The sequence below is a fragment of the Neomonachus schauinslandi genome, chromosome 7 (assembly GCF_002201575.2).
Source record: "Neomonachus schauinslandi chromosome 7, ASM220157v2, whole genome shotgun sequence".
Lineage (NCBI taxonomy): Eukaryota > Metazoa > Chordata > Mammalia > Carnivora > Phocidae > Neomonachus > Neomonachus schauinslandi.
In genome coordinates this window covers 24,860,531-24,883,834 of record NC_058409.1, presented here as the reverse complement: position 1 = coordinate 24,883,834, position 23,304 = coordinate 24,860,531, and the positions used below count along the sequence as shown (strand labels likewise).

Genomic DNA, 23,304 nt, shown 5'->3' with positions numbered 1-23,304 from the left:
CAGGGCATGTGTGCCCCAGCACGGTCTGTGAGGAACGAGATGCATCCGCCCATCCTACTCAGCCCCACCCGTCCCTCAGGGAGCCCGGCTCTGCGTGGTCCCTGCAGGCCCTCCCACTGGGAGCCTCTCTCACCATCCACACTGTTCTGTGCTTTGTCCTCACTTCTGCTCCGTTTGCCAGGACCGCAGTTCAGCCTGCTGGAGGCTGGGGGTGGGGGGAGATTGGGATAAAACTATTCTTCCCTTGCCCTAAACTGACTTTTATCGGGGCCCAGGAAGAAGAAAAAGCCAGCCAGCCACCACATCGGCCCCTGGGCAGAGGTGGGTTTGTAGTAGGACAAGGTCAGTGCTCTCAGCACTGTGCACCTCTGTGGACTTGAGAATCAGGTTTGCGCATCGGGGGCCCTAAGAGCTCCCAGGAATGGGTGTCCCCCCAGGCCCAAGAGGGGTACTAGCCAGGTTAGGGGGATGGGAGAGCCATTCTTCTCAGAGCATGGAGACTGCCAGAGAGCAAATAAATTTAATTATATTGAACACAACAATTGATTTTTTTCTAAATAAACATGCAGGAGAAAATGGTAACAGGCATCTGTTTCTAACGAGAATCAATTGACCCCAGATGAGAAGAAAATCTAGAAACACAAACAAGCACAAGAAAAAGTGGTTGGGCTGCCGAGGCCTGTCTAGGGAGGGAGGGAGGAAAGGAAACAGACAGACTCCCCCATCAGCCTTTCCCCACCAAGTAGCTTCCTTGTTTGCCGTTCCTCAGCAAATGTGGTTTCAGTAATAAGGAGGGAGAGAGTAGCTATCATTTTACTGGCCCTGACTCGGTGCCGAGCCAGCACTGAGCCCTTTATGCGCGTATCTTTTTTAACCCTCCCAAGAGCCCCACGTGGAGGCCCTGTCGTCCCCACCTCACAGGTGAAATCACCGAGGCACCGCGTCCAAGGTACACATTCAGGCCGCGGCAAAGCCGGGACTCAAACCCAGTGGACTCCCGGGCCAGTGCTCTTCCCAACCCTGAGCTATTACCTGGTACCCTCCACTGGCCTTGGAATGAAGGGGAAGAGCCCCAGACCCGCCAGTCCCTTCCCAGCCGTGCAGCCAGCAGCACACTGGCCTTCAGTGGAATGGGCGGCTGGGAGCCCAGGCCCATGCCCCGGGACTTCGCAAAGCCAAGTGCAAAACGCTCCCTCCCCCCGAGAGGGACCATCCTGCTCTGCTAACAGCCCCACGGCCTCAGCCATGCGCTGAGCCCCGTATGGTGTTCACCCCAGTTGGCCCGTCACCAGCAAGATAAACTGCATCATGTCACGGTGCCTCATGGGCCTCATTTGCCAAAACACCGTGTGGTTCTGCTGCCAATCGGCAAGCACGCCTAAGATAAAAGACCGAAGAGTCACAGGCTGTGTGTTCCAGTTTTCGCTTCTTAAAGCTTCCTTTTGTTTCGTGGTCATAGACTTGTGTACACACGTTTGTTTTGAAGTAATCCAGCTCTGGGAATGTACCTAATTAACTTAAGCAGGGCTTATTAGTCCTGTTAACTCAAATTCCCTCATCTCTGAGGCCAAGTATTCAAAAGCAGCCTTTAAGGTGGGATTAAGGCAAAGAGGAGCTATTACAGAATAGAACTGGGGCCGGCTTTCCTAAAGCTGCCGTGGGCCACGGCTGTGAATTCCCCCGGACCAACCTCCCCACCGCATCCGGCAATTGCCCTGAGTCTGGCATGTAGTAGGTGCTCAGTAAGTATTTGTGGGACGAGCGAACTGGCTCCTTCCAGCACGTGTGTCCTGTGAAGCGTGTGCTCAGTGTTTAGTAACTATGGACAGGACGGGTTGGCAGGCAGACGGACAGACCGGCCCCATCTCCTCCAGGTGCGCCCACACTGCCCACAGTAAATGCCCAAGAACTCTACCTGAGCGGGCTGGGTGACCCTCTTCTCTACACCAGCGGAGAAGCCTCGCGGCAGTAACGTCACCTGTCTCTTCCAGCTGACCTGTGTACCATGGCCAACTACGCCCGCCTGAAGAATGTCCTTATGGCGCTCCAGACCCGCCGGCAGCCGCTCCCACATGAGGACAGCAGACAAGACCCGGCCTCCCAGAAGCGCCTCCTGGTGGAATCGCTGTTTACGGACTTGGATGCAGACGGGGACGGCCACCTCAGCAGCTCTGAACTGGCGCAGGTGGGTACGGTATTCACTGAACACCGAATTATGGAGCTTTTTCCATCTGGGGTGTAGATAAAGAGAGCCGGGGAGATCCCTGTGAGCAGAATCGTTTGTAACTGTCTCTCTAATGGGCTGCTAAGGAGGCCTGTCTCTGGCAAGAGCAGACCTTCCCCTGGGAGTCAGAGAGCTTGTGTTGAGTGCCTCTGAGAATATCTTATAAACAAACCCGCGTCAGTGTCTTCTTCCCACCAGCCACCTTCAGCCAATATTGACAAGCTTTGAAGTGCTCTCAGCTAGCTGGCAAAAGATGCACTTCCGAGGGGCTAGTCTCTGATGTTTTCATTAGGAAATAAATCTCCTCTTCCTTGAGTCCTCTGCCTTCCTTAGCAGGAATGTTGAAAGGAAGTAGGGGCTGGGGGCTATCACCTGGGCATCCCCGAGTCCTCCCCCCTAGGACCTTGCCATTCTGTAGGGTCCAGACATCCACAACCCAACACCCAGCCCGCTTCCTTGCGGGAAGCCCTGCGTCCCCCCCTGCCCACCCCCAAGCTGTGCTCTTCCGTTTGAGCAGACACTTGGGATTGGACCCAGTGGTTTGCCTCCCTCCCCAAGCACAGCACACGTGTCCCTGTCTCCAGCTTGGAGGTGGTGCTGGGGCAGTGACTGGCTTTCGGGAGGGCCTCTAGGATGCCGGCAGACAGGCAGGCCAGGTAGGCCAGAAAGACCTGCATTCCTGTCCCACTCTGCTGGTCTCCCTCTGATGGCCTGGAGCCACACCAGGCAGGTGCCAGGGTGAGGTCAGCCTCCCCAAGTTGGCTAGTGGGGTGGGGACAGCCTTTCCTCAGAGCCCGCAGAGTGCCCACCCAAAGGATAGATACTATGGATGAGTCCCCACCTTTGATGCCACTTTAAAGAAATCCTTCCCATAGCACAGTGACCTTAGAAAAGCTGTGGCCAGGTCAGTAGGAAGGACGGGGCTGGGGAGTGCCCTAGCATTTACTGAGCATCCTCAGTGTGCATGGCACTAAGCAAGGCCCTTTACTTATGACATAGGAAACATTTCATAAACCTGCCAAGCGGAGCCCAGCTAAAGGGGGCCTTTCCCTGACACTGAATCAAAGGCGTCAGGGAAAAACGTGTCGGTCCTATGAAAAGTTAATCAATTTCCAATGCAGAAATAGACAAGGGGAAATTTCCATCTTTACAAGATTGATTTCCAGCATTATGGTTGATCTCCCTTTTATTGAACACTTACTTGCTGGGTGAGGGGTCATTTTTTTTAATGTTATCACATTAAATTGCCTTTAGTATAGCAGGCCAAGCTGAGACTGTTAAATAAAGAGAAAATGTCTCTGTCCCCCTGCCCCCCCAAAATAAAATGAAATCATTTTCTTTCTTCTAAGATTTTATTCTGAGCATTTTCCTTGCAAGACTTTAGTCCCAGACACCCCAGCCTCTGGCTCCAGCTGAGCGAGGGGTGCCTGGAATTTCCACACACAGTCTCCTTTTGGCATGTGGCTGGTCATGCTGGGGAGGCCACATCCAGAGAAAAGTTCACCAGGGCGCATCCAGAGCCCCATGCCAGAATCCCCCGGGCAGACGCTTGTGCCCCTGGCAGAACGGGGTAGGCAGAGGCAGGGAGCTCAGCCCCAGTCAGTAGCGAGGCAGCTGCTCCTCTCGGGGGGAAGGGGTTCTGTGGCTCCCCGGTGCTGCCCTGTGGCTGGGAAGGGCTGGCTGGGGGGCTGGGCAGGCGTGCACGGATGCAGCAGTGACCCTCCCGCCCTACACAGCTGGGAGCCATGGGATCAGACGTTTGTCTGATCAGGTTCCTTCTCTTTTCTGTTTCCCCCTCTGCGGCATGAAGGGGTAGACCAGGCTCTTCAAGGATCGTGCCCAACCAAGAGTGTCTGGGGTCCGCCTGCCCCAATGGGGAGAAAACACACCTGAACGCTCATCCTGACTCTGCCCCAGCCCCTGTGTGACCTCGGGAAAGTCCCTGCCCTCTCTGAGCCTCATCTCTAGAAGGAGAGGCTCAGGCGAGAGGAAACCAGAGAGCATGGGGTGCTCCCCATGGCCCACGGAGCTACCATGGGAGCCCTCACCCCACCCTCAGGGGGGCGACCCCAGTCCCTCTTGGCCTGAGCCATCTTCCAGCCAGGCCCAGAGCCCTGCCCTTACTGCCTGCTCTGGCCTCATCCCTTTCCTCACCCGCAGCACGTGCTGAAGGAGCAGGATCTGGAGGAGGACTTCCTGGGGTGCTCGCCCGGCGACCTCCTCCGATTTGATGACTCCAACAGTGACGGCTTCTTGACACTCCACGAGCTCTACACAGCCTTCCGTAAGTCACCGCCAGGGCGGGCTCCGGCTCTGGGGCCTGTCCTGGGTGGTCGCCAGCACTGGTTTCTTTTATAAGCGAATTTGTTGGAATTTGTTTTGCAACAAGCCTGAGCTTTAAGAACAAGGTAGACGAGCATGGGTGGGAAGAGGGAGGGCTTGCTTCTGCTCTTTTTGGAGAAAGGGTCTTCTTGGTGTTCTTGGAGAAGCCCAGGACTGTGCTGTAAGCATGTCGGGGCGGGGTGGGGGGGAACTGCTACACACCCTGGAGGATGGTCTATGACTGCGCCTGGAGGGAGGGGCTTTTAGGGTTTTTCTAGGCTGCCACCCGGCCACACCAAAAGCAAATCCTGCAGGAGGGTTCTGGAGGCTTGGCCAGGCAGGAGTAGGGAGCTTCAGGAGAGACCTCATGTAGTTCAGCAGTGAGGAGAGCGGAGGGTGCTGCCAGGCCCGAACTTGAGATGAGAGGGGTGGTCGCAAAGAGAGGAAGCCCCTTTATGTCAGAGAACATTCCGCCTCTGCTTAAAGCAGGTGATATGTGCATCCTGCGTGAGGCATCTTCGGACGCCGCCTGCAAGCTCCCTGCTCCTAACAGCAGGCCTGGGGATGTGGGGAGTAAGTGCACTGAGGACTCCGAACCACAGCATCCTCTCCCCCAACCCCAGCCTCTACCTGGAGTTCTGCTTTCCAGAAAAGTATTCCTGCTCCACGTTGACACCACTTCGGTGCCGTTACTGCGAACGTTCACCAGGCCTGGGAGGGAGGCCTCATGATTGGCTGGCAGGAAGGGCTCTCGTGGTAGATGGTGGAGGTACTCCCGTGACATGAGCAGAGAAGGGAGTGTGGCTGTCCCCTGTGGGTGGTGTCCGCGAGCTTGACACGTGGGTGCCTTTCCAGTTCACAGCATCCCTCTAACCCCAATTACAGGGCTCTGCTTGATATCCTGTGGCCAGCTGCGGTTCCCCATCAACCCCCTCCCTGCCCGCTCCTGACACTCACATTGACGTATACTAGTTCATAATGAGGTGTGAATGACTGGTAGGCTTCACCCGCTGTGGGGAGTGTCCGCTTTGTGGATAGAGTAATTTATGCCTTGAAATAAATCTCTTAATTTTAGAATGTGTGGTGGTAGCAGCCGCTCCCTAGACCCAGCTCATAAGAGCCAATTAGATTTTCAGGAATTTTGCAGTTAAACAATTGCTAGCTTTACACCAGCCATGCCGGGAGTATTTACACCACAGAAATTCATACCACACAAATGCTACAAAAGTGGGGGGGCTTTTTTTCCTCTGGGGAGCCAGTTGTTAAGCATTGACCTGCCCATCACTGGGCAAGACCCTCCCTCCCGTCCTCAGCGCAACCTCCTGCAATATTCTCTCCACCTTCCCCAGAGACCCCCTGATGATTCTAATACCAGAGAACAGGAACCAGGGAAGAGAAGAGGTCAGGACAGATGACAGGGAGAGCAGCAACCAGTGTCCTGGGGGACAGCTCTGAGACATTCCCAGCGATGCTTTCTGGTGTCTGGCCCCTCTGCAAAAGATGCTCGGAAAGAAAAAGTCAGCAGATTTTCAGAGCCAGGGGCCAAGGCTGGACGTCAAGGACTTGGAGGCTGCACCAGGCATCAGGACTTAGATGTCCCACGATGACATCACTAAGCGGAGCACGGCGCTGCTCAGCTCCGTCCTGGTTCCCAGCACCACAGAAGCCTCTGCCCCATGAGTTCTGTTCCTGGGAATCAGTCAGGGCCAAGCAGCAAACTATTGGCTTTACTCTCCAGGAAATGCAAGCGTCCCGGTTGCCTGAGATGAAAGAGAAGGCCTCCCTGGGCCCCCTAACGAAGGTCATTATAAACATGAGCTACCTGTGGAAAGGGAGGGGAGTCATCACCTTGCCTCCGGCCATGCAGAGCCATGTAGTGTCTGGGTCCTTCATTCCTGGATTATTATTTGAAAAGCTTTATAATCATCATTTTTTTAAAGCAAATTAGATTCTGCTATCCCCTTGGACTTGTTTTGAACCAGGCAACCAAACCATTCATCACAGCCCAACCCCCAAAAATAGATATGCAGTAAAATGTAAACTCACAGCCATTATGGAAGCCACAAAATGAGTTAAACCCAGCCATAAAGGCCTGACGGGCAGCCACACAGAGCATGTGGCGTCAATGGTTTTTCAAAGTCATGGGAACTCTACACTGAATCCCCGCAGCTCTGGGAATGGCTTTATGGTTCAGTGAATGTTAAATAGGTAATTGAAATGAGACATATAGGTACAACTTATTACCCAGACATCAATGGACATTATAGAAATCTCACTAAAACTCAGAAAGTAATATCTCACACATTTTGGCAACATTTTTGATTTAATTTTAAAACCTGGAGCTGATGAGCTGGCAAAGGTGGAGACTTTGAAATTGTATTTGCTTTTTTGCCAGTGTCCTTGGGTTTCAGGCAGGACAGGACAGGGTCTGTGGGGTGACTCCTGGCAACACTCGGTCGCTCTCTTGAAGATGGGTTTGGAGGACTTTTCCCTGCAAAGCGGGTTGTATTAAGTTTTTGGTGTCACGGGAAGGGGGTGTCCTAAATCATGTCTTCTCATGCAGCTAGCTTAGCTCAGGCTGGGCCAGTGTTTGCCATTGTCTGCAGCTGGCTGAGGGCATTGCCAGGGACCCCCAGCTGGTGGCTGCCGTGCTCGGCTGAACTGGTTCATGGCGGGGCTGCCCCCTCCTCCTATCTCCGCGGAACAGGTGACCCCGCCCCAGGGAGGGGTGCAGAGGACAGATCCCTCAGCCATGGGAGTCAGTTCTGTCTGACTGTCCGATGGAGCTAAGTCTCCCGATCACCCATCTCTGTGCACGGACAGGAGCGACATAGAAGGTGGGGGGGCCTCCATCTATCACCTAAACATTCTCTTCGAGTGGCTTTTGGCATTCCAGATCACGGGCTGATCTCGGAACTGAGGGCACAGGCCTTCCACTCTCCCTACCCGCCGGACACAGGACCCCACTCCTTGCTGGGAGGCAGAGGCCCAGGCTCCAGGGTCCCTGGCGAGCAAGATGTGCACCGGCCCCGTCCATCCATCACAATAAACTAACCTAAAAGTTGCTCGTTTAAAAAGCTTTTCAATAATGCATGTGGTTGCACTTTTCTGAATGTTTGGGTTGGGATCATGGGGAAAACATGTTTCTTGAAAGAGGATTTTTCTCTCCCTTTAAATTCATTACAAGTTTTTTCTGCTTTTGAGAAAGATACTTGTCCTTTTAATTAATCCTGTGAGAGCGGTGTGTTGGATGGGAAGGAAGGGTTGGAGCAGTGAGCTGTGCAGGCTGAAGGGCTTCCCGCGTTCATGCGCCGGGATCACAGATGCATCGTGTCCGTGGGGAGAGCCTGTTGGCCGAGAGCCGCGGGGAGCTGCCTGTGCGGGAGCGGGACACCCTCCCTCCGCTCCGGGCCGACGGGAAGGAAACAGTGGTTTTTGTCTGATGATGGCAATACCTCTGTATCCAGGGCAACCCTGTGAACCAGCTGAAACAGTCAGCTGGCGAATTTATAGCTGTTTTTCTGCCGTCACCGCTGCAACATGGAAGGAAGGTGTGCCTCACCTTCCATGTCCTTAGCCCCTGGAACGAGGAATGCCCGCCACAGGCCACACACCACGCCAGACCCGCCGTCTCAGGTGGTCCTCAGGGAACCCTGTGCCGAGCACAGTGCTAAACCTAAACGACACGCCATCTATCCGGCTCCTTAGCTGTGTGAGGTGAGCTCAGACTCGGTTCAGATGGCGAGGACGCTGCTTTATCCTCCTCCATTTGGTTCCTGAGTGTTCAGTAGGGAGTAGCAAAATTTCAGAGAGCATGGAGACTATCAAAAACTTGATCGCTTTCGTTCTTGAGTTTGGAGAGCAAGTGATCCCTGTGTTCGGGTCTCGGTGCTGGGGGAGGCCAAGACCATTGGTGGCGTGACACCCTTAACCCCAAAGGGAGAGACGGGTTGCCTCACAGAGGACTTGCAAACCCAAAGATCTGATTCACTGCCCTTGGTCCCTCATTTACTCAGGGGTACACAGCACTTAAATTGGAGCAGGCAAGGGAGGAAGTGGAAATCGGAAGACAGGAGGTGCTGGGAGTCTCACCACCACTCCCAAGGGCAGAGGTGAGGGTGCTTTCTCCTCACCTCAGGCATAGAGAGAGGGCCTCCAAATAGGCTTTCATGGGACCTTGCCATGTGCCCCCAAAGCCAAAGTCAGGGTGCCATCTGAATCATGTTGCCTGTTACTAGGACTTGAGTTAATAGTGGGCTGTTACTATCAAGGCTTTATAAAACGATACCTAACATTAATCATGGGTCAGCCCTGAGTACTATGACCCAATTTTACAGATGAAGAGAGAGGAATTCAGGGCGCTTAAGTAGCTAACCCACAGGCACACAGCCAGCAGGTAGCAGAGCCATGATTGAACCCAAATGCCTGATTCCAGAAACCTCTTATGCATTTAAACACACTTTACAACTCATCAGCACTCTCCAGTAAGGAGACTCTCACTGTCCCCACAGTGGATTTCCCTAAATTTCAAGTCCCAGCTCAATGGTCTCCTCCTCTAGGGAGCCTTCCTTGATTTCTCTTCCTTCCGCAGAGCCCCACACATATCGCCTCTATACAATTAAGAAGGCTGTGGCCTGCTGGTTAAGTGTCAGACCGGTTCAAGTCCTCGCTCTGCCGCTTACTAGCTATGTGACCTTAGACAGTTCTTCACCAGAGCTCAAGCTGAGCTTCAAGTTCCTCATCTGTAAAATGGCATAATCACCACCACAGGGGCGTACTCGGGATTAAATGAGATCATACACGTAAGGCCCTTAGAGTGATACCTTGCATATGGGAAGTGCTAAGTAATCATGAACCAGGTACGTGAGTGACAGACTCGAAGGGTTTTCATGTGTGTTCCCCCAGCCCCCAGCCCCGTCAGCCTGTGCCCTGTCATTGCTATCCTGCCCCAAATGAGTGCATAGGCCCCACCACGCCAGAGGCTGTCTGGTTACCATGTGTTCATGCCCAGAATGGGGTCTGACACCCAGGAAACCCTTGGCACGTGTTCGTCCAGTGAGGGGAGGAAGTATAAGGAGAAATACACGGGGCAAGCAGAGGGGTCCAAACACAACGTGACTGTCACCAAAGGTCCCAGAGGGTCTTTTGCCCATCTCCAGTGGGGAGCAGAGGAAGCACCTGTTGGGGTCCCACGGCCAGGACCCCTGGTGGGGGAGCACCAACCAGGTTGACCCAGGCCAGCGAGGGCAGCCCGGTGGCTTCCGCTGCAGCCCAGACATCCCTGATCACCTGGAGGAGTGACCCGGGTGTGAGGTGAGCCCCAGTGCCCACATGGGCCTAGTGCTTCCTTAATGAAGACAGAAGTGGCTTGCCGCATAAAGCTCCCATCCTGCTCCCAGGGCCGCTAGTTGGCCATTCAGCCCTCCTCAGGATAAGTGGTCTATTTAGGCTGTTAGGCTCCCGGCCCGCTGCTTAATCACGTCTACCTCTGACAGCTGTGTGTGACGGTAAGCGCTCCCACTCAGTGCGGCCCCGCAGACCCGCAGCGGCCCACGGCCCGTGCCCACCCCCACCCCCTGTCGGACCCGGGCTGGGAGAGGACCCGGCGCAGGCCCTCCGGCTGCTGCCATCCCACCAGGATGGTGGCTTTGCCATCTCTGTGCAAGTCCCTGCACCTTGGGAAGTAATTCATTAGCATGAAATGTGGGGTTGTACTTCCTCGGAGTGTAGCCGGGAAGCTGAAACACACCCAGCCAGCAGAGCCCCGGCTGGGCGCCCGGGGCCACCTCCCTCCCACCTGAGGCCACCTCACGATGGCAAAGGCGACACCCACAGAGGAAGACACAGCATGCCCTCCTGAAACCTGGAGAGCCTGGCCCCTCGAGGACCCCCTCCACCCCTGCCCCGAAGCTGGGCCCTGGCAGAATAGGAGGGCAGGCCTCGGGAGCACAACCACGGAGCCCAGAGAACCCAGCTCCCTGACTCAGGTCAGTGCCAGAAATATGAAAGGAAGCAGTACCAGGACTGGATCACGGTGGGAAGACGGGGCATGTTCGCCCTGAAACTGGTGTGAGCTGGAGAGGAGAGCCAACATCGGGGCGCGCGTGCAGGCCTCTTCTCTCCACTCAGGCACAGGGGGTGCAGAGAGCGGTGTCCATTTAAGGAGTAGGCCAGTGGAGCAGAACATTCCAGAGGCGCCTGGCCAGGGCAGGAGGACCACACGTGAGGGGAGGTTCAGAAACAGAGACTGAGAACGGTAGGAGGAGGAAAACATTAGTCAGGAAACAGGCACCGAATGCACTCTCTGGCAGGCCACAGGGAGCTTGCACGATGGCAGACAGACAAGCAAATAAACGAAGGAGGAGCTGGGACAGAGAATAACTGGGTGCAGGGCTGTCAGGGAGGAAGTATTGAGCTGAGGCCTGATCACGTTGGAGATGACCAGGCAGAGAGTGAGGAGAGAGGCGAAGGTGAGACAGGTGGGCGCAGTGTGCAGTCCCGAAGGGGCACAGGGCCTGGGGGTGCCTGAGGAGGCTGCCAGGAGGGGGACAGCTGCCGGGGCGGGGCTGGGAGGGAGCAAGCCCACCTCGCTTGGATCCACGCAGGCCTCTCCCAGCCCACGCCCAGCCTTTCGGGAGTCTGCAGGTGGCCAGCCCAGGCAAGTCCCCCAGGCGGAGCCCCTGTCCCCTTCCAGGCTCCACAGATGATGGTCAGGACAGAACAGCAAGCAGGGCCGCCGCGTAAGGAGCCTCCCCAGTGCCTGAGCTCTGTCCTTCCAGGTCTCTCTTCTGAGGAGGACACGAAGGCAGCTGAGGGCATGCTCACCCTCCCTCCGCCCCAGCTGAGCTGGAAAAGCCATTGGCGGCCCCTGGGCTGGGGATGGTGTTCAGTGAGCGCCTCCCCACTGGGGAGCAGGGCTGCTGGAATGGGTACCCCTGTGCACACACAGGGCTCTGGGGTGGGGCCATCCTGCTGTGTGCTGTGGCCACTTTTGCCTCTTGCCCATCTCCATCCTCAGTGGTTTGCTCCGACCAGCTGCACTGTCAGCCTGCAGTTTCCAGCCCTGTCTGGAGCTGAGTCTTCAAGCACTTTCCATTTTTAAAGATCCCAGCTGGAAGCTGTCAATGGCCTCAGTGCAGAGCAATTGAATAGTAGAAAATGAACTAATTACAGGTTGTTATTGAAAATCTATTATATACAAATTGCAAAGAAAACTCATTAAAATATGATGTTTGGGTGATTTTTTTTTTTTTTTTTTTAATCCTCTGCTTGGAGGGAGAGGCAGGGGCAGGATGGCTGGATACCTTGTTCCTCCGGGTCCCGGGGTAAGAATTCCCAGCAGGTCTGCAGATCAGGCTCTGGTCTCCTGTCACAGAGCCCCTCCTGACATTATGTGCTACAGAGAAACTTGAGATTTTGCATGGTACAGAGAGCTCTCTGAATGTTAGTAAATACTCAGAAATGGCTGCAGAGGAAACAAAGAATTTCATTCCAAAGATATAAAATGAGAACGATTTAAATGTCAGCTTCTTACCACGATAGCACCATATTGTCCTCGTAAATCTCTGTGTTTCTGCAAAGCTTTTGTGGGGACTTCAAAGGACTTCAGCATGCAATTAAACACTGAAGGTCACATCACCGATTTCCAAGCTTGCTCCCTGGCACTGGAGGGTTGAGGAGCCTTAGGATGTGAATGGCCGAGCCGCCCAAAGCCCAGAGCTCAGAGGGGCCCCTCGGATGCTGGGGCCACTTCCCCAGCTCCAGGCAAGAGCCCACAATGCAGGGGTGCACCCCAGCCTACTGCCTCCTGGGCCTGCCAGGGGGTGGCCCGGGTGGCAGGTGTAAGTCCTCGAGCACTGGGGGACCCTCAGTTTTCTGAGGTGTGGAGAAGGCCCACTGGTGTGTTTCTGAGAGGAGAGCCCTCACCAAGGCTGTATGCTCGGAACACAGGTCACTTGTCCTCTGCCTCTGTCCTCCCCCTCCCTCCAGCCCCCTGTTTTCAGGCTCTGTGGTGGTGCCCCGCTAGACCCTCTCAGCATCACCACCTTGCAGGCCCGGCTCATGGGCTGTGCTGGGGAGCGGAGGGGTGCCACAGGGCTCTACTCACGTGGGCGTGGTGACTGGAGTCGGGGAGCAGCCTGGGGGCCACACTGGGGCCTGGGAGTACTCACAAGCCCCAGCACCAGGGTGGCTCCTGGCAGGACACAGCTGGAGAGCTAGGCCCTGGGGACAGGCAGGACTGAGAGACAGAGAGGGATTTTCTCCTGGGACAGGAGGGTAGGTCAGTGGACACTCACAGTATTGCTGCTGCCTGAGGCAGGCCCTTGGGTGGCACATGAAGGGCTGGCTGGAGACCTCAGACCACGGCAGTGACCCATCCCGGGTGTCCCCTGCCTCAGAAGCACCCACTGGCTCGCTGGTCCTCACCTTATCGTGCCTGTTACTCAGCAAGCCTCCGGCCCAGGACCCAGCCCCTCCCAGGCTCTCCCTGCGGGCCGGGGGCTGAGGGCCAGGAAGATGGCAGACAGTTGAAACAGGGGCCGAGGCCACAGGACCAAGAGGGGCTGAAGGCAGATTGCAGCAGAAGGGTCAGGACAGCCCAACCCAGGAGGCAGAACAGAGGGGCGGAAAGGATGGGCTGCCTCTGAGAGAGCCAGGTGGCTGTTTCCTGGGGCATTTTGGTCCAGCTGGGGAGCAAGGCAGGAGCCGGAGAGAGAGAAAAGCCTGGAGCTTTCCAGAAGGTGGATGTTCAGCCTGGTTCATAGTAGGTGCTTGATAAACATTTGTTCAAAGAATTTAGGACCATAATGGATTTTTTTTTTTTTTTTTTTTTTACTGGTAATAAAGAGAAATGTTTAGAGTAGTTGTAGCATTGAGAATGAAGAACAGCGAGCCAGGGGTGGAGATCATCCTACTCCCCACCCCTGGTCAGCTCCACAGTGGCCTTAGGTTTGCGGGATCGCCGGTTTGGCAGAGAGCTGCCGTGTACTCTGCAGTCACCCCCTCAGCCTGGACGGCCCCCACCTGTCTCCTTTCCACTCCCTGCTCTCCTGATGGAACTTGTTTCTCCCCAAAAGCCAGCCTTCCCCCTGATAGTTCGAAGCCACCCTTACATCCCCTTATAATGCCAGCGTCTGACAAGCCCTCACCAGATGCCTCCCAGAGGCTCCCAGGTTGGACACTGTAAGGAGGCCCAAGGCCAACAGGAGGACTGGGATTTAAATGCTCTTTGCAGTAAACTGGGACCGTGGGAGGTGTTGCCCACCGAGGGAAGAGCACACGTTCCGATCCTGGATAGGAGGCAAGCCTACTGACGACGCTCTTCTCGAAGCCCTGAGCTCTGTTTTAGCTCCCCCAGGATCTGGTAGGATGCTGGGGCCCGCAGACTTTGGCCTCTGCTTAGGAAGGCTGCTGCCGTCCTTGGACCCGTGGGGTACTGGGACAAGTAAATACGCGTAACGGGCTGGACTCAGCAGAGGCCTGTGAAGGAAAATCAGTTTTGTTCTGGTCTGTGAAAGACTCCCCAGTGAATCCCGAGGCTTCTCCTGCCTGGGGGCTGAGGCGGAGGCCGGGCTGAGGACCACCCCCCACACAGTGGCCCACTATCACTCTTCACTCGGCAGCGGTTTCCCGTGTCGGGCTTCGGCCGGCGTTCTAGCCCCTCCGGCACTGTCCGCCCCCCGTCCCACTCCACGCGCATGTGCCGTCTGCCCTGGGAACGTGGGAAGGAGGCTGGTGTGTGAGCCGCCCCCAGCAGCCCGCAAGCAGAGCCCTTGGAGAGCCATCCCCCTCCAGGTGGCATGGGCGTTTGGTCTTCAGATAGGTGCTTCGGGCGCAACAACTGTTTGTACACTTGTCGGGATTGCAAATCACATCCAGGTGGGAGTGGAAATGGGGCCCAGAGGACTCTGTCCCCCGCAGAAGGGGTGGTACGAGCTGGCGGTGGCTCTTCTGAGCTGCTACTCTGGGCGCTCTTGTCTTCCCGAAAGCTCTCGGGCCCTCCAGAGAGAGCCACTCCTGAGCTGAGGGCCGGCCACATGCCCGCTGCTGTTCCAGGCCCCTGGAAGGCCTCCCTCCTCATCCCGAGTCCTGAAGGTAAGGAAGCTGAGGCCCAGGGAGACAGAGTCCTGCGGACTCCAGGGCACTGGTTACACGTCCTACTCTAAGCAGGACCCTTTGGAGTCTCCATTTCCTCCCCTAGAGACCCGGTTCCAGCGAGACCACTGAGATCTGCGACTGCGGGGTAGGGCAGGCACAGTGTGGGGTCGGTGAGGCCGAGCCCTGTGTGACGGCCTTCCCCTCGGTGGCCGCAGAGGGCACGCCCGTGCCTGCATCCTCTGTCCGGTTCCCGCGGCCACACCCGTGCCGCAGGCATCTCGGACACACGCCCCCACGCCCCTTTCAGACGACCATAGCAGGCGTGCCCAGGACCGGGGAGCTTCAGCTCACCCGGGAGACGCCCCCTGTCACGTCTAACAGGCGTCCCTGTGCTTCCCGAGCCATCAAGTCCCCCACGGAGGGCTGTTTTCCTCTTAAACACGGACCCCATCAGATATCCAACCCTTCTCAGCTGCCAGGAGTAAATGCGCTTCCAGAGACTCCTCTTCTCAGCCCCGTCCAGCCCCCGTGTCGGTCCCGGCTTCAAAAGTCCGCCTCTGTGCCACTGTGCTGAGAAGTGTGCTGATGCTGGACTGCGGGTTCAAAGTCAGGGAGAGGACAGCTGGGAAACAGGAGTCGCACGGTGCCTTTTACGCGTGTTCAGAGCACCCCTCGCTCGGGGAACCCTGCTGACCCGCCGCTGAAGGCTGACGGCCGGAGAGGCTCCGGCAGGAAGCTCCAGGCACCAGCCTCATGGGGTGGGGGGGAGGTCCTGCCCCCCAGGGGTCCCACCCCCCGGGGGTCGCCGGCACTCAGCGCATAGGGCACAGGGCACAGTGGGGGATGGAGCAGTCCGCGGCGGCCACCCATGGCCAGCTCAGACGTGACAAATGGGAGTGAACTGAGAGCTGGGCCCAAAAGAACCAGAGGTCAAGCAAGGGCATCAGGAAAGTTCCCAAGCGAACCCCTGACACCTGGAGATGCTGAGGGGACAAGTGGAGCTGGTGTCGTCATGTTCATCATGCCTCCTGGGCCACGACCCCCCGCCCCAGGGGGAAGCAGGGAGATGTGGGCTGGATCGAGCACCCTGCCTTGCCTTGACCGCACCTGCAGCTGTCCTCCCAGGAACCCCGAGGACCGAGGATGTGGGTGTGGGGCGCGTACAGAATCAGTGGCCGGCGGAACAGTGGGCGTTGGGGCTAGCGCTTCCTGATGGAGCTCAGGTGAAAGAAATAGAAAACGGGAATGTTCCGCAGCAGGGAGGCTGACTGCAAGGGAGGTAGGGGTTTGGTAGGGGTTCCGCCTGACAGGAGCCTTGGAGGCACCCAGTATGCCCGAACCTAAATGTGAAGTCTGCTCCATGGACATTCTGATTGTGCCCCACACGGGTCAGAGTTCGGTTCACGTGTCCTGGGACCTCAGCCTCCCAGCCCCGCCACGGCCGAGCACCTCCGTCCCCTGGCTGCCGATCCAGGATGTGCATACACGTTCCCAGCCAGGAGGAGACTCGGGGAGACCATCCAATGCCGGTGGTGTGGCCTTCACAGCGGTGGCAGCTTCTGGTGAACGGAGAAGTGGTCGTCAGCAGCACCTCATTGGAGGGGCATGTCAGTGTGCATCCACTTTGGATGTGTTTCTTGCATTTTCTAGGTTAACGATGAAGGTGTGGGCTGAGCAGGCCTCCCAGTCCCCTGGGGTCAGCGCTCCCTCATCCAGAGCCTGATTGTCCACTTTGGATTAGTCATGCCCAGACTCCCAGCAGCCTCGCAGCCTCCCTGCCTCCCCGCCTGCCAGGCCCCTCCTGGTTGGGGTTCGAAAGCAGCCCTTGAGAAAGGGAAGCAGAGACAGGAGGAAGGAACACTCACAGCAGCTGGATGTGCTGCTGATGAATGGCCCTGGGCAGTGGTGGTTTTGGAGAGGAGCAGGAACCCAGGGTTAAATGCATATGAGAGGGAGGAGGGGGGTCATCTAACCACATGAACCTCGCCCGAGCCTCCGCACTCAAGTGCCTGTTTCCCTTTGAAGTCAGGAGTGGGTACTGGTCTTGGCTGGGATGAAGGGCACAGACCCAGACCCAGGATCTCTGGCCTCCAGAAGGCAGGCCCCAGCCCCTCCGTGGGCAGCCCTGTCTGGGCAGCTGGGCAGATGAAATATTCACAAGCCCAGAGCCTGGGCAGCTCAACTTTGAAAGGCCTGCGTTGGATTAAACTGGCTGCACCAAGCCTGGCCCTTTGAAGAGCAGAGGCTTGTAATGTCTGCAAACGGAATGTCTACCAGGCCACCCAGGGGGCAGGCAGTGGCCTTCCTCCCAGGAGAGCAATGTGGTCCTTGTGACGGCAGAGCCTCAGTCTCACCGAATGTCCAGGGATGGCCTCCTGGACCCCAGCCCCTGTTCCTCACATTCAGACGGGGTTGCTCAGGTGCATGGGCACATCCAGGGTGGGTGGCCCGGCAGGCAGCTGCCCCCACAGTCTCTGTATAGTGAACCTTCCAGAGTGAACCGGGACAGCCCAGCAGGCGTCAGATGGGTCAACACCAGGGCTTAGTTTACTGCAGGAAGCTTTCGGATGTGACAACCATGGTGTTCAAAGTCACAAAACCAACAGATGAGGAAGCTCTTAGTAAAGAGAAGTTTAAGGAAATGCCCCAAACTGAAGCAACAGGCGAATGTTGCCTCTCACATAGTCATTCCTACCTGGTGCCCACTCCAGGCGAGTGCTGGGCTGGACCCTGGGAGCACAGAGGTGACCATGACAGGCCTGGCCCTGTCACCTTGTCTGCAAGTTGCTTACTGAGGAAGCAGTTCAGGCCTCACGAGAGGGATGCCCCGCCATGACGTGTGGGCGGGATACCCGCCACGTGATGCAGAGGCACCAGGGCGTGAAAGCAGAGCATCACAGGGCCCACGACGTGTGGCAGAGCTTGCTTCCAAAGCCACAGAATTAATCTTGGGTAGTAACAGCATTAATAGCCGATACTTACTGAGTCCTGACCACGTGCCATAGTACTGTTCTGAGTGAGCTCATTAATCCTTTAACACTCGATGACGGATGAACTATCATTAGCCCCTTTTTGTAAAAAAGGCCCAAAGGCACCAAGCGCCAGAGTAACTTGCCTGCATCTCTGAGCTGGCGAGCTGCAGGCCAGGATCTGGACCCGGGCATCGGGCTTTAGAGCCCCAACTGAGCAAGAGTGCCACTCATGTAACTCTAGCCACTTGTGGTCCCCAGCACGTGCCTCAGCAGGACCCGGTGGCACCTCAAATTAGGCAGGGCCTTGGTGGTTAGAGAAGGGGGTGTATCCAGAGAAGGGGGACATTGCTGGTCCACCCCCACCCACTCCCACCCCCCAGCCTCCTGGCCCAGAAAGGTCAGCCCATGAGAAGCACCCTCGCTTTTAGAGTCTGCAGTGGGGCTTCGGGGACCCTAATCCCAGGGCGGTCAGGGGTGACTTAGTAAGCACTTTCTGAGGCTCCGTGTGTCCAGCCCCGGGCTTCTGTGGATCTGAGTTGACAAGGAGCTGGGGCCAGGCACACTGTAGTCACACATAGAAGGCAGGCGGCAGGAGGCTGTGGCCAGTGGCTCTGCTGTGACATTTGTTATTACTAATAACATTGAGTGTTGACCCTTTAATCAGTATCTAGTGACAGTGGTCCTGATGAAAAGAATACCATTCATCCCCATTTTAGAGTTGGGAAAACTGAGGCACAGAAAGGTTAAATCACCCAACTGGGAGCCAGTAGGCTGGGGGTTCAAAACCAGGTCCTCTGGCTACAGGCCCCCCCACCCCTGCCCCAGTGCATCTCTGACAAAGTCCACATGCAGCTGAGTCTAAGCTTTGACTTGAGGACAATCTGAGCACCCAGCCTGGCTCCTGGCACCCTGAGGCTCCCCTGCTCCATCTTTGTGCCAGTTTAATCACAAAAACAGAGTTTTCTTAGATCAGGCGACTGATTCCTCCTCTGCATGGCAGAGATGTTATAAAAATCAATTAATACATTTTGCAAAATGTTTTTGAGATCTGGCACGTGGAATAGGACACATTAGTGCAAAGCAGGTTTTCGGTGATGCTGTTTGGCATGAAAACTTGTACTCTTGTCTCTTGCATAGAGCCCTTTTTTCAGAATGTTTTCCATCAAAGGGTACAATTACTGACTGGGGAGGGCAGCCCGCCGTGGTCAAAACAGGCAGGCTCATCCCACCCATTCGGCCTCAGGGGTGCCTCTGCAGAACATACGACTGAGCTTGCATGATACCCCCACCCCCACCCCCAGCCCCCAAGGTTGGTGTGCAGGTGACAAATGCTTAGCCCTGGAAGCAGAGCGCCTTCACACAGTAAATACTCCCTGGCAGATGCTGTGCTAGGCCGTGCAGATGCAGCAGGTTTCAAAATAGACAAAAATCCTCACTCTCTGAAACTCTCATTCCAGGGAACAGACACAGATAAATCACAACAGTAACGCTGATTAGAACACGAGAAGTGTTTTGAGAACAACAGCTAGAGGAAGAACAAAGGGCAGGTAGGGGGCATACGGGAGTTTAAGGAAGGCTTCGCTGAGAAGGGGCCCGCTGAGCCAGGCGTTGAGGGGGGTAGGGGCACTAGCCCTGAGGTCACCTCTGGAAGACACATCCTGGGCCCTCAACTCAGATCAGGCCTGGCATCTGGGGTGGCTTAGGAAGGAGGAGGTGAGGTTAGAGATCCTGGGGGACCCTAGAAGCTGACATAAGGACTTGTTTGTACACTGGGTGAAATAGAAAGTCTTTTGGGGGATTTCCAGTTGAGAAGTGACGTGATCTGACTTTATATTTTAAAAGAATCACTCTGGCAGCTGTTGTGAGGAAAGACTGCTGTGGGGCAGGGGCAGACGCGAGCAGCCAAGTGAGGGAAGCCGTTGCATCGGTCCAGGGAAGACATACGGTGGCTGGGATGCAGGGGATGGGCAGGACAGTGGGGAGAAGCAGACGGATTGTATAGGTGTATCTTGAAGGGCAGTGCCAAAGAGATTTGCTGGTAGGCTGGATGTGTTATGAGAAAAGAGGGGGGCTTGGCATGAGCACCGGAAGACAAGGATTGCCATTAACTGGGGGTGAAGTAGGTTTAGGCAGGGGAGAGCAGCAGTTAATGTGGGAGCGTACTGAATTTGAGCTGCCTATTACCATCCAAGTGGCCATGTGGAATAGGGAGCTGGACTGAGTTCAGGGGAGAAGTTCAGGCTGGAGATGGAGACGGGGAAGTCCTCAGCATGTTGACGGTCTTTGAGGCCATGAGGTCGGGTGAGGACCCTGAGTGGGTGAGGGTAGGTAGAGAAGAATATCCAAGATGAGCATTGGGAGGGAGACCAGGCAAGTGTGAGTCAGGAAGTGGTGCGTTGTTCCAGATGCAGCTGAGTGGTCAGTTTCGATGAGGACAAAGAAGAGCTCACTGGACAACAGGTATACCTTGGAGACACTGGGGGCTTGGCTCCAGACGACCCCAGGAAAGCAGTTATCACAATGAAGCCAATCATAGGAAGTGTTCGGTTTCCCAGTCTATATAAAAGTTACATTCACCCTACACTGGAGTCCGTTGAGTGTGCCATAGCAGTATGTCCGACATCAGCAAGGTAGAGGTGAGTGAGATGTGGCCTCTGCCACAGGGGGTTGGCTCTCCGCTGGGGAATGAATGCATGTGCTAAGACCAGGCCAAAAGGCTGTGAGATGTTTGCCAAAAGAATGCCGTAGAAACTGAGAAGGGCTTAGCACCTCTCATCACAAAGATGCCAGGAGTCTTTGGAGAAGGATGGCTGGGCTGTCCCAGGGAGATATGGGAGTAGGGAAAGATATCACAGTCAGAGATGGCAAAGCCACAGGCCACCTAGCATGGCCCGTGTCTCCGTTGTGTCCTAGACAAGTGAGGGAGAAGCGGAAGATGACGCTGGAGGGAGGCTAGAACCGGAGCTGCAGAGACCTGCGTTCGTAGGGGGGCTAGATGCCGTCACAGACCAACTCCGAATCTCAGGGCCATAACACCATACAGATCTATCACCCCTCTACGGCACAGTGCAACGCTGGGGTTCAGTTTGCAACCACGTGGGGACACAGGGACCTGGGCATCTTCAGTTTTGTGGGTCTACCATCTCATAGGGCCCCAGGTTCCTTCCTGGGTGCCCCAGACCTGGCCAGTATAGAGGGCCAGAGAGAGTAGAGGACAAATTGTGTAGGAATTTTTGGGGAGAGCCCAGCACCGATTTGTGTGCCTTCTTTCTGACTTATTCCATGGGCCAGAACTCAGTCACATGGGCACCCCAGACCGCGGGGGGCAGCCGGAAGATGTCATCTAGCTGCGCGTCTGCAGCAGGGAAAGGAATCAGATTCCGTGAACGCATCTCACTTCCTGCCACGGGCCCCCAGGTCCAGGCCACGGGGTTTGGGCTTGTCATGCAAGTCCTGGGAATTAGGGAAGCAGGGAAGGTCATGATCAAAGCCAGCCAGAGAAGGACTGACCTAGAGACACCCACAGGGTAGACCACGGGCTGGGGGACTCTGGAGGCGACAGAGGTCTCCAGGGAGGCAGGACAGGGAGCAAAAAGGGATACTGCCGAGGGACTCGTGTGACCACTGCCTGGGCTGGGAGTCCGGGGCGCGAAGGGCTGACCAGCCGAAGCTGAGTCCAGGGCATCCCGGAGGGGCCCACACAGCCACCCGCTTCCCCCGTCACTGCCACGGGGACACCAAAAGGCAGGCCCTGGCCTTGGGAAGATGAAGTGGCTGCAGGTGACCAGTGACAGTCCTCCTCAATCCACAGCCTGGCATCAGAGAAGAGGGACAAAAAGACCTATTTTAATTTTCTTCTTGGGCCTCCACATGACAAAGGAGAAATATCACCCAACATTATTATCTCTCAGAAAATACTCTCTGGAACCATAAAAAGGGAAATACAGTAAAGCCAGACCACAGCGGCTGCCCCTTAAATCAGGAGCTTCTAAATTATCATGGTAGCGCTCTCTAATTCCTCTGGATGAAAACGTTAAAGATGACAATGTCCCTTTAAATCAAATGCCCTGGGAGTTGCTGTAAAGAGTCAGCGGGCTTTTTTTTCCCCCTTGTGAGGATTTTTTTGTCTCTTTTCACCTTGCAATAAACTATAAATCATAACTTGTGGGGGCAGGCTCTGCAGAGCAAGCTGTGAACATGGATTCTCTGAAAATGAAGGTGTTTGGTTAATGGGAATCACCTCATCTCGGGAAACGGGAGAGTTTCAATGATGAGTTTGCTATTTAACTTCACACTCGATTTTTTCTTTTTTTTTTTTTTCCTTGGTTTTCTTTTTTTGGCTTCACAGGCCGGGCCCCAGGGCCTGGCTGTGACACCACAGTGATGAATCACGATGGCACGTTCTAGGCAGCCGGCGGGCTGCTCGACCCCTCCTGGGACCAGAGACCCCGGAGCCCGCCGGCGCGGTGCGGGCAGGCAGTCTTCAGAGGGTGCACCTAGACGGGGGGAGCTGGGGTCAGTGCGGCAGGCTGAGCCTTCAGGTCCCACAGAGAACCCAGAGGCCCGCGCAGCCGGGGGAGGAAGGGCTGGGAGCCACAGGTCAGAAACGCCTGCATGGCAAAGCCTCGCCTAAGTAGACGTGTTTTTCTTGGCCCTGGTGTGGAAAGGGGGTGAACGGGGTGGGGCAAAGACACAACGAGCTGACCCAAGCCCGTGCCAGACAGCACAACCCTCGAGGTTGGGCCTGGGGTTCTGCGTCTCTCTTCCCTCGCACTCCAGCTCCCATTCCCACGGGCCGAGGTGGAGACGGCAGGCCGGGCAAGGCTGTGTCTGGGACGCTGGGCAGTTGTAACCCAGGTAGGAAAGCAGACTCAGGTACCTCAGAGACGTTTTCGAGGCTGGGGTCCGAGGTGGAAGGGTTTGCTGGCCGCCCCCATACGCCCTCCCACCTGCGGGCCCCCTCTCCTCCCTGAAATAGCCAAGCACCTTGAAGGGGCCTTTTCTTCTCCTCAACACTGTGGCCTCACGGCTGGTGCTCCCTCGGCAGCCTTTCTGCTTCCAGAAGCACCCCCCACACACTCGTACTGATGAGCAAACTGAGGCCAGCAAAGGTCGCCGTGACCTACAGTTGCCATATCCAGCGATCTGCCTCAGGCTTCAGCACATTTGACCTCTCTGTGCGTCAGGCCCTGCTGACCTCTCCTCGACGCGTTCATCCGCCTCCACCTCTTCAGCCCCTTGTTCCCCGTCTTCCTGGGGAACGCCTCTCCTCTGCCAGCCTCTTAGTGCTGTTCTGTAAAGGGCCAGGCAGCAGGCACGCTGGGCTGTGCGGCCCCCACGGTCTCTGTCCCAGCCACGGATGCCGGCCCTGTGGCATAGAAGTGGCCACAGACAAACGAGCATGGCTGCATGGCCGCAAACCTTGCCAAAAACAGGCAGAGGGCCCACCTGAGACACTGACCCATGCTTCTGTCCTCAGCCACACGGCCCTGGAGTGGGAAGGCCACCACGGAGGGGTCGCTGGGCCCGGCTGTGGCCCCGGGGCTGCTGTGGACAGCCAACAAGCATGATCTTGGCATTTCAGCGGGGTTCCCAGAGTTATGTGAGAGGAAAAGAAGTCCATGCGTGCATATGCCAGGTGCAGAGAAGCCGGGCGAAGGGCAGGTATCCTGGAGCTGTGGGCGCCTC

The 23,304-nt window shown here is 56.2% G+C and overlaps 1 protein-coding gene across 1 annotated transcript in view; it reads left to right on the top strand.

Moving 5' to 3' along the window:
• Positions 1 to 23,304, top strand: part of FSTL4 (follistatin like 4) — a 381,100-nt gene that overhangs the window by 263,423 nt on the left and 94,373 nt on the right. The window contains exons 4-5 of the mRNA XM_021702002.1: positions 1,992 to 2,185; positions 4,385 to 4,508. Coding sequence (XP_021557677.1) covers positions 1,992 to 2,185; positions 4,385 to 4,508 — 318 coding nt within the window. The remainder of the gene's footprint in view (positions 1 to 1,991; positions 2,186 to 4,384; positions 4,509 to 23,304) is intronic.